The sequence below is a fragment of the Panthera pardus genome, unplaced genomic scaffold (assembly GCF_024362965.1).
Source record: "Panthera pardus isolate Hobbes unplaced genomic scaffold, ASM2436296v1 HiC_scaffold_6, whole genome shotgun sequence".
Classification (NCBI taxonomy): Eukaryota; Metazoa; Chordata; class Mammalia; order Carnivora; family Felidae; genus Panthera; species Panthera pardus.
In genome coordinates, this window is record NW_026526991.1 from 103,392,953 (window position 1) to 103,406,331 (window position 13,379).

Below are 13,379 nucleotides of genomic sequence, written 5' to 3' on the forward strand. Positions count from 1 at the left end.
TTCTTGCATGGCTGGTTTAGTGGTCATGAGCTACTTTAGTTTTTGTTTTTCTGGGAAACTCTATCTCTCCTTCTATTCTGAATGATAGCCTTGCTGGATAGAGTATTCTTGGCTGTAGGTTTTTCCCATTCATGCCACTCTTTTCTGGCTTGGAAAGTTTCTGCTGAAAAATTCACTGAATATCCTTATGGGGTTTCCTTGTATGCAACTGTTTTTGTCTTGTGGCTTTTAATATATTTTTGTTATCACTATATTTGCCATTTTTTTAATTAAAAAAAAATTTTTTTAACGTTTATTTATTTTTGAGACAGAGAGAGACAGAGCATGAACAGGGGAGGAGCAGAGAGAGAGGGAGACACAGAATCTGACACAGGCTCCAGGCTCTGAGCTGTCAGCACAGAGCCCAACGCGGGGCTCGAACTCACGGACCATGAGATCATGACCTGAGCCTAAGTTCGATGCTTAACCAACCAAGCCACCCAGGCGCCCCAATATATTTGCCATTTTAATTACAACATATCTTGGTGTGGATCTGCTTTTTGTTGGGGGATCTTTGTGCTTCCTGGGTCTAGATATTTGTTTCCTTCCCCAGATTAGGGAAGTTTTCAGCCATTATTTCTTCAGATAAATTCTCTGCCCCTTTCCCTCTTTCTTCTTCTTCTGGGACTCCTGTAATACAAATGTTATTATGTTTGATGGAGTCACTGAGTTCCCAAGTCTATTCTCATTCTGCATAATTCTTTTTTCTCTCTTTTGTTTATTCTGTCTTCTAGGTCATTAATTTGTCCCTTTGCTTCTTCTAGCCTGCTTTTCATTCCAACAAGCATGTTTCTCATTTTATTTATTGAGCCCTTTATATCTGCTATGCTATTCCTTATCTCTGTGTTAATGGTCTCACTGATGTCCTCCACTCTTTTCTCAAGTCCAGTGAATATTCTTATGATCATTGCTTTAAATTCTCCATCAGGCATGTTACTTACCCCTATTTCACTTAGATCTCTTGCTTGGCCTTGTTCTGTTCTTTCATTTGGGACAAATTCCTGTCTTCTCATTTTGTCTAAATCTCTGTGCCTGTTTCTCTGTGTTAGGAAAGTCATCGATGTCTCCTGTTCTTGAGGGTAATGGCTTTATGAAGAAGAGATCCTCTAGTGCCCTGCAGTGTACCGCCCCCTCTTCCCCAGGGCCTGGTGCCTCTAGGAGTGTCTCAAATGTGTCCTACATGTGCCTCACTGTTGTGTCTTAGCCATTTTATCCTCTGGCCAGTCCTCTGAAGAGGCTCCTGTTGTGGGCAGTGTTTGGTCCCTGGCCTGAACGAGATGCGTCTTAACTAGATATGCTCTGGTCTGCTTGTGAAATGAGTCCTGTTGCCACCACTACTGGAATCGAAGCCTCACCAAACTTCTGGTCAGGGAGATATGGTGTGGGCAGGGTTTGGGCTGGTCTTCTGGGGGAGGAGACTTGTCATGCCAGGACTGAGGCATGCATGACTGGGAAAGGCAATTCCACCCAAGCATGGGGGCAGGTGGGGCTTAGTGTAAGCAAGTTAGGTAGTGAGTGTCAGTGCTGCACTGGTTCCTGCAGGTGGCTGTGTGCTTTTGCTGAGGGATGGGGGAGAGAATTGGTGCCTGCCAGTTCCTTTGTTCCTGGAGGGGGTCTCTCTGTGAATGCTGTCTCTCTGGGGCATGCTCCAAGATGAGCAACTAACCTCCCCACTGTGTGTCTCTTCAGATCACTGCTTCCATACTCTATGTCCACAGGTTGTTTGCCTGCCTTCTCTCCAAGAGCAGTGCAGTGCCCTCTGGGCTCTCCCTGAGCCAAGCCCGCTGACATTTAGAACTCTAGGCTTTAAGCCCCACTGGTTGCAAAAACACGCAATTCAGCCCCTCTCACTTTCTAAATCAATCACTATGGGGATTTATTTTCTCCATGCGCTTCCCTCTGTGTTAGTCTGTCTCTCACCCTTCTCTGCAACTGCAGCTCCCTCCCCACTGTAGCAGCCATGATTCATTTCTTCCCAAACTTTATCTCCATGCTTCCTAACTTCTTCAATATGGCCTCTTCTCTACCTTTAGTTGTGAAGTATGTTCTGCCAGTCTTCAGGTCCATTTCTGGAGTATTCAGGATGATTTCATAGTTATCTAGTTGTGTTCAAAGGGCGAAGTGAGCCTAGGGTACTCCAAATCCACTGCCATCTTCCCCCTCCATACCCACTGTTCACTTTAAATGGGTCAATAGTATGGCATGTTAAGTATATCTCAATAAGGCTATTTAAAAAATTCTTCAGTTTGTGAAGGGGATTTTTTCTTTTGTTTTCTAAAATGTTAACCCTTTTTCTCTTTTGTAGCAAAAAGGCGTAAAACTCTTCAGATCTCACCATCAATATGGATGTCTTCCGTTAGTACTATGTTTGCAAATTCCATTTTTATAGAAAGAACTCAGCTTATATGAACATAAGTCTGGTCTATATGATCAGAGCCCACTTACCCCTCCTCCAGGCTCACCTCTCTAATCCCTCTGCCCACATCTTATCCCCTCATACTCTGCTCTAGCCATTCTGAACTGGCCAGTGCCTCTTCCTGCATCATGCTCTAGCTTGGACATCATTTTCTCTGGGAAGCTTTCCAAACCTTCAGCTCTGGGTTAGGTACCCCTCTCAATGCTCCGTTGGCTATTTATGTACATGATGCCTCAATTAGAATACACACTTCAGGAGGACAGGAACCTTGTTTACTATTGTAGCCCAAGTGTCTAGAACAATGCCTAATATATAGTATATACTCAATACATGTTTCTTAGATGAGTATGTGAATTTGTTTGCGTGTACATCTGTTCTACTACTGTGTGGTAGAATCTCCTGCTTCACACATCCCAGGACCTACGATGTCCATCTATTACAAAGTAGGGACCTGATAAACATGTCTTCATACCAATTTCAGTCTTCTTAGCAGAAAAAAGGACACTTAATTCCTTCCACTATAAAATTATTTTTCTAAGAAGGAAAATAAACTACAAGAGATCTCCAAAATGTATAGGAATATTCATGGAAATGATAACTCCAACTAGCAGAAAGTAGGCTCTAGTAAAAGTATTAGCTCTAGTAAAGTATTAGCTTAAGGATATTTTGATACAATTTGTATTTCTGCTCAGCTGTTACTTGTTTTTCCCCTTATCACTAGATCAATATAAACTGAAAGGGAGGCCAAGTAGGGGTGCTGAGTGGCAACTTTGTCAAAAGAAGGGAGTGGGAACTAAAAATAAAATGTCATGTTGCCTGGCTGGCTCAGTCAGTAGAGCATGCAATTCTTGATCTCAGGGTTGTGAGTTCGAGCCCAACACTGGGTGTAGAGATTACTTAAAAATAATATCTTAAAGGGAGCCTGGGTGGCTCAGCTGGCTAAGTGTCCAGCTTCAGCTCAGGTCATGATCTTGCAGCTCGTGGCTCAAGTCCTGCATCTGGCTCTGTGTTGACAGCTCAGAGCCTTGATCCTGCTTCGGATTCTGTGTGTCTCTCTCCCTCTCTCTCTCTCTCTCTCAGTTCGGATTCTGTGTGTGTGTGTGTGTGTGTGTGTCTCTCTCTCTCTCTCTGCCCCTCTCCCACTCATATTCTGTCTCTCTCTTTCAAAAATAAATATTAAAAAAAAATTTTAAAGGGGCACCTGGGTGGCTCAGTTGGTTAAGTGTCCAACTTCAGCTCAGGTCATGATCCTACGGTTTGTGAGTTCAAGCCCTGTGTAGGGCTCTGTGCTGACAGCTCAGAGCCTAAAGCCTGCTTCAGATTCTGTGTCTCCTTCTCTCTCTGCCCCTCCCCCACTCACACTCTGTCTCTCAAAAATAAATAAACGAAAAAAAATTCCACACTTCTAAAACTCAAACAGGAATAAATAGAAAATTTGAACAGACCCATAACTAGTGAAGAAATTGAATCAGTTATCAAAAATCTCCCAACAAATAAGAGTCCAGGACCAGATGGCATCCCTGGGGAATTCTACCAGACATTTAAAGCAGCGGTAATACCTATCCTTCTCAAGCTGTTCCAAAAAATAGAAAGGGAATGAAAACTTCCAGACTCATTCTATGAAGCCAGCATTACTTTGATTCCCAAACCAGAGACCCAGCAAAAAAAGAGAACTACAGGCCAATCTCCCTGATGAATATGAATGCAAAAATTCTCAACAAGATACTACAAATCGAACTCAACACATATAAGAATTATTCACCATGATCAAATGGGATTCATTCCTGGGCTGCACGGCTGGTTCAACATTCACAAATCAATCAATGTGATACATCACATGAATAAAACAAAAGATAAGAACCATATGATCCTGTCAATTGATACAGAAAAAGCATTTAACAAAATACAGCATCCTTTCTTAATAAAGACCCTCAAGAAAGTCGGGATAGAAGGAACATACTTAAACATCATAAGAGCCATTTATGAAAAGCCCACAGCTAATATCATCCTCAATGGGGAAAAACTGAGAGCTTTCCCCCTGAGATCAGGAACACGACAGGGATGTCCACTCTCACCGCTGTTGTTTAACATAGTGTTGGAAGTTCTAGTATCAGCAATCAGACAACAAAATGAAATCAAAGGCATCAAAATTGACAAAGATGAAGTCAAGCTTTCACTTTTTGCAGATGACATGATACTATGCATGCATAGACTCCACCAAAAGTCTGCTAGAACTGATACATGAATTCAGCAAAGTCGCAGGATACAAAATTAATGTACAGAAATCAGTTGCATTTTTACACACTGATAATCAAGCAACAGAAAGACAAATAAAGAAACTGATCCCATTCACAATTGCACCAGAAATCATAAAATATCTAGGAATAAACCTAACCAAAGATGTAAAAGATCTGTATGCTGAAAACTATAGAAAGCTTATGAAGGAAACTGAAAAAGATACAAAGAAATGTAAAAATATTCCACACTCATAGATTGGAAGAATAAATATTGTTAAAATGTCAATACTACCCAAAGCAATCTACACATTCAATGCAATCCCAATCAAAATTGCACTGGCATTCTTCTCGAAGCTAGAACAAGCAATCCTAAAATTTGTATGGAACCACAAAAGACCCCGAATAGCCAAAGTAATATTGAAAAAGAAAACGAAAGCAGGAGGCATCACAATCCCAGACTTCAGCCTCTACTACAAAGCTGTAATCATCAAGACAGTATGGTTTTGACACAAAGACAGACACATAGACCAATGGAATAGAATAGAGACTCCAGAATTGGACCCACAAACGTATGGCCAACTAATCTTTGACAAAGCAGGAAAAAATATCCAATGGAAAAAAGACAGCCTCTTTAACAAATGGTGCTGGGAGAACTTGACAGCAACATGCAGAAGAGTGAAACTAGACCATTTTCTTACACCATACACAAAAATAAACTCAAAATGGATGAAGGACCTGAATGTGAGACAGGAAACCATCAAAACCCTAAAGGAGAAAGCAGGAAAAAACCTCTGTGACCTCAGCTACATCAATTTCTTACTTGACACATCTCCAAAGGCAAGGGAATTAAAAGCAAAAATGAACTATTGGGATCTCATCAAGACAAAAAGCTTCTGCACTGCAAAGGAAACAATCAACAAAAATAAAAGGCAACTGATGGAATGGGAAAAGATATTTGCAAATGACATAACAATAAAGGGTTATTATCCAAAATCTATAAAAAACTCACCAAACTCCACACCCAAAAAACAATCCAGTGAAGAAATGGGCAGAAGACATGAATAGACACTTTTCTAAAGAAGACATCCAGATGGCCAACGGGCTCATGAAAAGATGCTCAACGTCACTACTCATCAGGGAAATACAAATCAAAACCATAATGAGATACCACCTCACACCCGTCAGAGTGGTTAAAATGAACAAATCAGGAGACTATAGATGCTGAAGAGGATGTGGAGAAATGGGAACCCTCTTGTACTATTGGTGGGAATAGAAACTGGTGCAGCCACTTTGGAAAACAATGTGGAGGTTCCTCAAAAAATTAAAAATAGATCTACCCTATGACTCGGCAATAGCACTGCTAGGAATTTACCCAAGGGATACAAGAGTGCTGATGCATAGGGGCACTTGTACCCCAATGTTTATAGCAGCACTTTCAACAATAGCCAAATTATGGAAAGAGCCTAAATGTCCATCAACTGATGAATGGATAAAGAAGATGTGGTTTATATATACAATGGAATACTACTTGGCAATGAGAAAGAATGAAATCTGGCCATTTGTAGCAATGTGGATGGAACTGGAGAGTATTATGCTAAGTGAAATAAGTCAGGCAGAGAAAGATTTAACATATGTTTTCACTCTTATGTGGATCCTGAGAAACTTAACAGAAGACCATGGGGGAGGGGGGAGGGGAGGGGAGAAAAAATAGTTACAGAGAGGGAAGGAGGCAATCCATAAGAGACTCTTAAATCCTGAGAACAAACTGAGGCTTAATGAGGGGTGGGGGAGAGGGGAAAGTGGGTGATGGGCATTGAGGAGGGGACCTGTTGGGTGTTGTATGGAAACCAACACTGGGTGTTGCATGGAAACCAATTTGACATAAATTATATATGAAAAAAAATTTTTTTAAATAAATTTTTGTTGCTACTCTAAAAGTAAATAAAATCTTAAAAATAAAATATCAAAAAGAAATAGTCACATATAGTAGCTAATGCTTCTAATATATATTTAATTATTTTATTTTTCTCAAGCAACAGGATAAATACTATGGTTGACAATGGTCAGTTCTCAGATATTACCTCTGTAAAGCCAGAAGCCACATTCCAAGCAATTTTGTTTTTTTGTTTTTTAAAAAAATGTTTGTTTATTTATTTTGAGAGAGAGAGAGCGAGCGAGCATAAGCAGGGGAGGGGCAGAGAGGATCCCAAGCAGGCTGATGACCATCAGCACAGAGCCCAATGTGGGGCTTGATCCCATGGCCCTGGGATCATGACCTGAGCTGAAATCAAGAGTCAGACACTTAACCAACTGAGCCACCCATTCACCCCCCAAGCAGTTTTGAATCATGTAGATTGTTAACCAACAATGAAAAAAAGGAAAGGAAAAGTTATACGTGGCTAAGGTGATTGACTGCCTTACAATCATTACCAATCCTCACCATGTTTTTGGAGAATCTCCTGGAGATCTGGCTTGGGCGCAGTATCCACAGTGCTTTCCCCATCAACGCTTCCTTCGGTATCCTCTTCTGTAGCAGAAGAGCCTACTGAAAGAACATGAAGTTTGGTTTCCAAATCTTGAGCATCTGGCTTCAAAAAGGCAGCTGGACCATCAATGCCTATGGTCCAAAAGAAAGGAAAAAAGAGGAAAATATTATCCATTATTCAGCTGGTGGTTTTGGTGTATGTGATCGAATTAAGAACCACCAAACCATTTTGCTTCTCCTTCCTTAACATTCACACAGATATTTGTTAATAAAGTAACTCAGGACTGGTGTTCAAGTTATTAACATTGTGACTGTCACTAAATAAAACGTACTTGGTTGTATGCTCTAGAAACTAAAGAATGAGACCATGAAAACAAAGTAGGTCCTCCAAAGTTCAGATCCTGTCCAAGTCAATAGCTCACCATCTCACATGGTCCATTGAGTCCTATCTATTGGAAGAATGGATGGTCTCTACTACTCCTGGCTTCATGGTTAACTCTGTCATGATGCAACAATCAAGACAATCCCTTCCTCAAATAGGCCATTCTGGACTAATTCATTTGGCAATGAAAGCAATAGTTCTAGGGTGGACACGAACTTCAACGTATCTTCCACTGATTAATCTATGGCTTTTATTTTAACTCAAAGATCCAGAATGTAATTAAAAGATTTATGAAGGTACCTAGTAACGATGCTAATAATTGTCCCTCTGGTCCATCTGAAAATCCTCCTGCCTTCTCCTAGGTTTGTGAAAACTATACCCTAGTGGGAAGAGGTGCTGCCTAAACACACACCACGTAGGATGACATCATTCTGTGGGGTATGAGGTTCCACCAAAGGAGTTTGCTCCTCGCTACCTCTTGGCTTTGATCGACGTAGCCTTGCTTCTGGATTTGGCTGTACCATGAGTGGCTCAAGGCGCTTTTTTCTCTGCTTCTTCTCCAGCAGCGCTCTCTAGGAAAAAATTGTGATATTATAGCCAGAAGAGTTATGACAGGACCTAGCTGCTTCGAACATTTACAGTTTTTCACTAATCCTCACAAACCTCTTGTGAATTAATTTCTCCTGCTTAAGACATGGCAACATTGAGGCACAGAGAATGACAATGATTAACTCATTTTGTTTACTATATATTTACCAAACACCTTTAAAGATCTATTTAAAATGATACAAATGCATTTCTAGCCAAGCTGAGGCAGTGATCCAAGTCTATTTAAAATATTTATAGTAATTATGGGGCACCTGGGTGACAGTTGGTTGAGCATCTGACTTCGGCTCAGGTCATGATCTCACAGTTTGTGGGTTCGAGCCCCGCATCAGGCTCTGTGCTGACCACTTGCTCAGAGCCCAGAGCCTACTTCAGATTCTGTGTCTCCTTCTCTCTCTGCCCCTCCCCCGCTCATGCTTTGTCTCACTCTGTTTCTCAAAAATAAATAAATATAAAATATTTATAGTAATTATCATATTATTATCAAAGCACAATCACAAGTTTAAAATACATAAACGTGCATAGGAGAAAAGATAAAGAAACATAGTAATGGTGATTTCTTTGGGTGGTAGATTACGGATTTTTTTTCCTTTTTCTAGTTTTTGTATTTTCTAAATTTTCTAACTTTTATAATTGAAAAAACATAAAACTTCGTATCCTCTAAACTTCAAATTATTTCCATATTTTAGTCAACTACGGAGCAGTGGCTTTTCCTTTCTTGCTCATTTTTACATAATTAGAAATAAAACAAATCAGAACCAAGGATAAAGAGAGGGAAGAAAACTTTCAGTCAGGACATTCTAAATAGAAGCAATCAATTTTATGGACAAAAGTGATAGAGAATATGGTAGCAAGGAAAGTCAGGGAAAAAGTATGAGAGACTCTGAGAAAAAAACCCAACATGATGAAAAGGAAGATACTAGCACATATATTATTTTTAAGCTTTGACAAATAAGAGATTATATAATACCTGGAAATTATTATGGATCTGGGATATCTCAGAATAGGAAAGTGCTAAGCCCCAAGCTAAAAAAACTAAACCATGATTTTAAAGCAAAGATATTATAACCTACTTTATTGTTTCTTAGGCAGAAAGCTGTCTATTTACTTTTTTTCACTGATACTGCTTTTAAAAATTGCCACGAGAAGAAGAGTTACTCCATGGGGTGAGACAATCAGTAGAAAAGGATGTATGTTTTTCCTCAACTGGGCTGATGAAAGCTTGTAGATAAATTCAGAGGACACAGAAGAAACAGAACTACTCTTTACCCAACCCCGTGAATAAGAAAAAAGACTAGGGAGCGAAGATAATGTGCCAAAATGGACTATTCCATCAAGAATGAATAAAGGTTAGAGCAAGCTGGGAAGGAATAACTGAAGTTTCTCAGATTATTTTGAGACTCATGAATTGATATGAATAGATGGACCTTAATGTAAAAGGAACACTAAATACATAAGAGGCCCTAATGAGCTGCTTCTAGCAACTGAGAAGTCTTACGTAGTGGATCGGAAGTAAGCCGGCTGAAGAGATGGGACATGAAACATAATAGACATGAGAAACTGCCGCATCTATGTGGCCACAGTTATCTAGTCTCATATAGTCTCATAACTGGCAACAATTGATGAAGCAAAGATGCAAGCCACAGCCAATCCATTCTGTTAACATATGTAAAGAAAAAATGCTCTACAGAAAAGGGGTATTCTGCTGGTGGTCCAGAAAAGAGCAGCCAAAGACCAAGAATTTGATAGAGGTTATCCAACCTGTCCCAAGACAGAGAAATGTTGAATCTGGTAGACAAGAGTATCCAATTTCCTGGGAGACCTTAGTCTGTTTGTGGACAGGAAACCATATAAGGGCTTCTTCACGGCCTTGGTGAAATGTCCCTTGGGACTACTAATTTCATTTCCTCAAATTCCCTTCTTACCAACCAGCATTCTAATTTTCAATTAATTTCTTAGGTATCATGTTCCCAGAGCAGGGAAGCATGAGCAGCAGAGATGAATGTACACTGGAAGAGCTGGGGTTCCCATTGTATATTAATAAATTGGTATCTGGTTTCATACCTGACTGTCGCGAGTTTGACCAGTGTGAGTTTGTGCCAAAGGACCTGGTTATATTTAGGTTCACTGACAAAACCCAGTTTTTAGACCTGTAAAGGGCAGACCAGACTCCTGGCCACAGTGATCCTACCAGTGTATCTGGTGAAGCCTTTCTCTATCAACTTCAACACAAGTCACACTTATTTAGATCAGCAACTTGAGGGAAAGACACCAACTGTAGATTGTAGTAGCCACCACTACTACTACGTTACAGAACTGAATATAACCTGCTATTGTCCAAATTTTTAAACGAGAAAAAAATCATAAAATATTGGCGGGCAAATTGCTATTTTGGTGAAAAGTGTCTCCTGATTTAGCATTCTAATCATCCTCACACAGTTTGGAGGAGGGAGATAGTAGGTGTTAATTGAGCTTCAATGCAACAATGTCAACTCATATTTCATTTGTTTTACCTTCCCTAAAAAGCTGTAAATGAAGCTGCATAAACAAAGGATTCTTTACAATATTAAAAGAAGGATGGGTAGTCAGGAAGAGAGCCACAGGTGACTGATTGATACCCTATATGCAATTAAAATACGTTGCTTTCAGGACCTTCAGTGTCACATAAGCCAAACCTTTAAATTTCCCAATTCCCTTGGAAACTGAAGAATAACTCAAAGAATCCATCTTTTCCAGAATGCAGTGGTATGTCCTATTATCACTCCCCGGGAGCAAAATATTGGATAGTAATTCCAAAATAAATGAGGAAATAAAGGAGATTAGATGGAGGGGGGATTCCATCAAATGGCTTCATGCAATAAAATAATAAAGCTCAGGCAAGCCTCAAATTAGTGAGAGTCTGACTTCACTGATGCTCAATTTTACAGAAAGACTCCCTAGAAGTGATGGGTTGGTTACAGTATGACACTTCTGGAACAGACTGGCTGACCACAAGGGGCAACCAGCAATATCAGAATGGTTGCCTGCAATCTAACAGTTTGGCTAAACATAACTAATCTCCCTAGCACGCAAAGTCAGATCAAAAGAAGACGAGACTAAAATTTTTAAATCACACTTCTTTCTCTTTTTTATTTTTTTTTTAAAATTTTTTTTTCAACGTTTTTTATTTATTTTTGGGACAGAGAGACAGAGCATGAACGGGGGAGGGGCAGAGAGAGAGGGAGACACAGAATCGGAAACAGGCTCCAGGCTCTGAGCCATCAGCCCAGAGCCTGACGCGGGGCTCAAACTCACGGACCGCGAGATCGTGACCTGGCTGAAGTCGGAGGCTTAACCGACTGCGCCACCCAGGCGCCCCTCTCTTTTTTATTTTAAAGAGAGAGAGAGAGTGAGTGAGTAGGGCTAAGGGGGAGAGTGAAAGAATCCTAAGAAGGCTCCATGCTCAGCACAGAGCCCAATGCAGAACTAAATCCCACGACCCTGGTATCATGACCTGAGCCAAAATCAAGAGTCACGTGCTCAATGAGCCACCCAGGAATCCCTAAATCACTCTTCTTTTTTTTTTTTCAACTTTTTTTTTTTTTTTTTTTAATTTATTTTTGGGACAGAGAGAGACAGAGCATGAACGGGGGAGGGGCAGAGAGAGAGGGAGACACAGAATCGGAAACAGGCTCCAGGCTCCGAGCTGTCAGCCCAGAGCCTGACGCGGGGCTCGAACTCACGGACCGCGAGATCATGACCTGGCTGAAGTCGGACGCTTAACCGACTGCGCCACCCAGGCGCCCCAAATCACACTTCTTAAAATACCAATTCAGTGTGCGAATGACCACCTCTGTTATAATGATAGGAACAAACAGATGAGCAACCTGACCAAAAGGGACTATGTTGTACTTCAATCCCTTGTCCACCAGATGGCATAAATGTTCTCCACCTAATGTGCATCCATGGCTGAGTAACATCCCTGGAAGAATCTAAAAATCTTTACAATCTGTAGCCAGCTAAGGAGTTCACATACCCTGAAAAAAAAAGTGAGTACCCTAGAGAAACAAGTAAAAATAAAAACAAAATATACTCAATGAGAAAGAATACCTTTTCAATAAATGGTACTGGGACAACTGGATATCCACATGCAAAAGAATAAAGTTGGACTCTCATCTTACACCATATATAAAAATTATCTCAAAGCAAATCATAGGAAGTGTAAGACTCTTAGAAGAAAACATAGGAGCAAATCTTGGTAATCTTGGGTAAGCAATGGTTTCTTAGATATGACACCAAAAGCGCAAGACACAGGAGAAAAAATAAATGAAAACTTTATGCTGAAACCAATACCATTAAGAAAGTAAAAATTGCAGAAAGTATTCACAAATGATACTTCTGATAAAAAACTTGGATCTAGACTATATAAAGAACTCTTATAATTTAACAACAAAAAGACAATAACCCAATTTAAAAATGGGTTTTCTCCATTTCTCCATGTCTCCAAAGAGGACATACAAAGAGCCACTAAGTACATTTTAATGCTCAACATCATTAGTCATTAGGGAAATGCAACTCAAATGGCTGTAATCAAAGACAGAAAATAATAAGTGCTGACAAGGATGTGGAGATGCTGGAGGCCCCAGACATTGCTGGTGAGAATGTGTAAAATGGTTCAGTGACTTTTGAAGACAGTCTGGCAGTTCCTTAACATGTTAAACAGAGTTACCATATGACCCAGGAATTCTCTCACTCCTATTACCTGAGGTATATCAGACAAGAGAGATGAAAGTATATCTGTACAGAAACTTAGACACAGGTTCAGAGCAGCATTATTTGTAATAGCCCAAGAGTGAAAATAATGCAAATGTCCATCATCTGATGAATAGATAAATGAAATGTGGAGTATCCACAACTAGGAATGTTATTCAACAATAAAAAGGACTGCAGCAGTGATACATGTGACAACATGGATGAACATTTTCCTAAGTAAAGGGGCCAGACACAAATGACTACATATTATATGATTCCATTTTATATGAGGTCTAAAAATCATTTGTACACTTTTTTCTCAAAGTTTATTTATTTTGAGAGAGAGAGGGTGTGTGTGAGTGGGGGAAGGGCAGAGAGAGCAGGAGAGAAAGAGAACCCAAGCAGCTCCATACCACCAGCACAGAGCTCGACATGGGGCTTGAACCCACAAACCGTGAGCTCATGACCTGAGCCAAGATCAAG

The 13,379-nt window shown here is 40.2% G+C and overlaps 1 protein-coding gene across 6 annotated transcripts in view; it reads right to left on the reverse strand.

The window, feature by feature from the left end:
- The window catches only part of TULP3 (TUB like protein 3), a 64,517-nt gene that overhangs the window by 12,927 nt on the left and 38,211 nt on the right, over nucleotides 1-13,379 (reverse strand). For 3 of the 6 annotated variants that reach the window (XM_019464844.2, XM_019464838.2, XM_019464839.2), the window contains 2 exons: nucleotides 7,972-8,131; nucleotides 7,133-7,309 (listed from right to left, as the gene is read on the reverse strand). In XM_019464844.2, the coding sequence (XP_019320389.2) occupies nucleotides 7,133-7,309; nucleotides 7,972-8,131 (337 nt within the window). The remainder of the gene's footprint in view (nucleotides 1-7,132; nucleotides 7,310-7,971; nucleotides 8,132-13,379) is intronic. The other 3 variants (XM_019464841.2, XM_019464842.2, XM_019464843.2) reach the window with 3 other exon arrangements.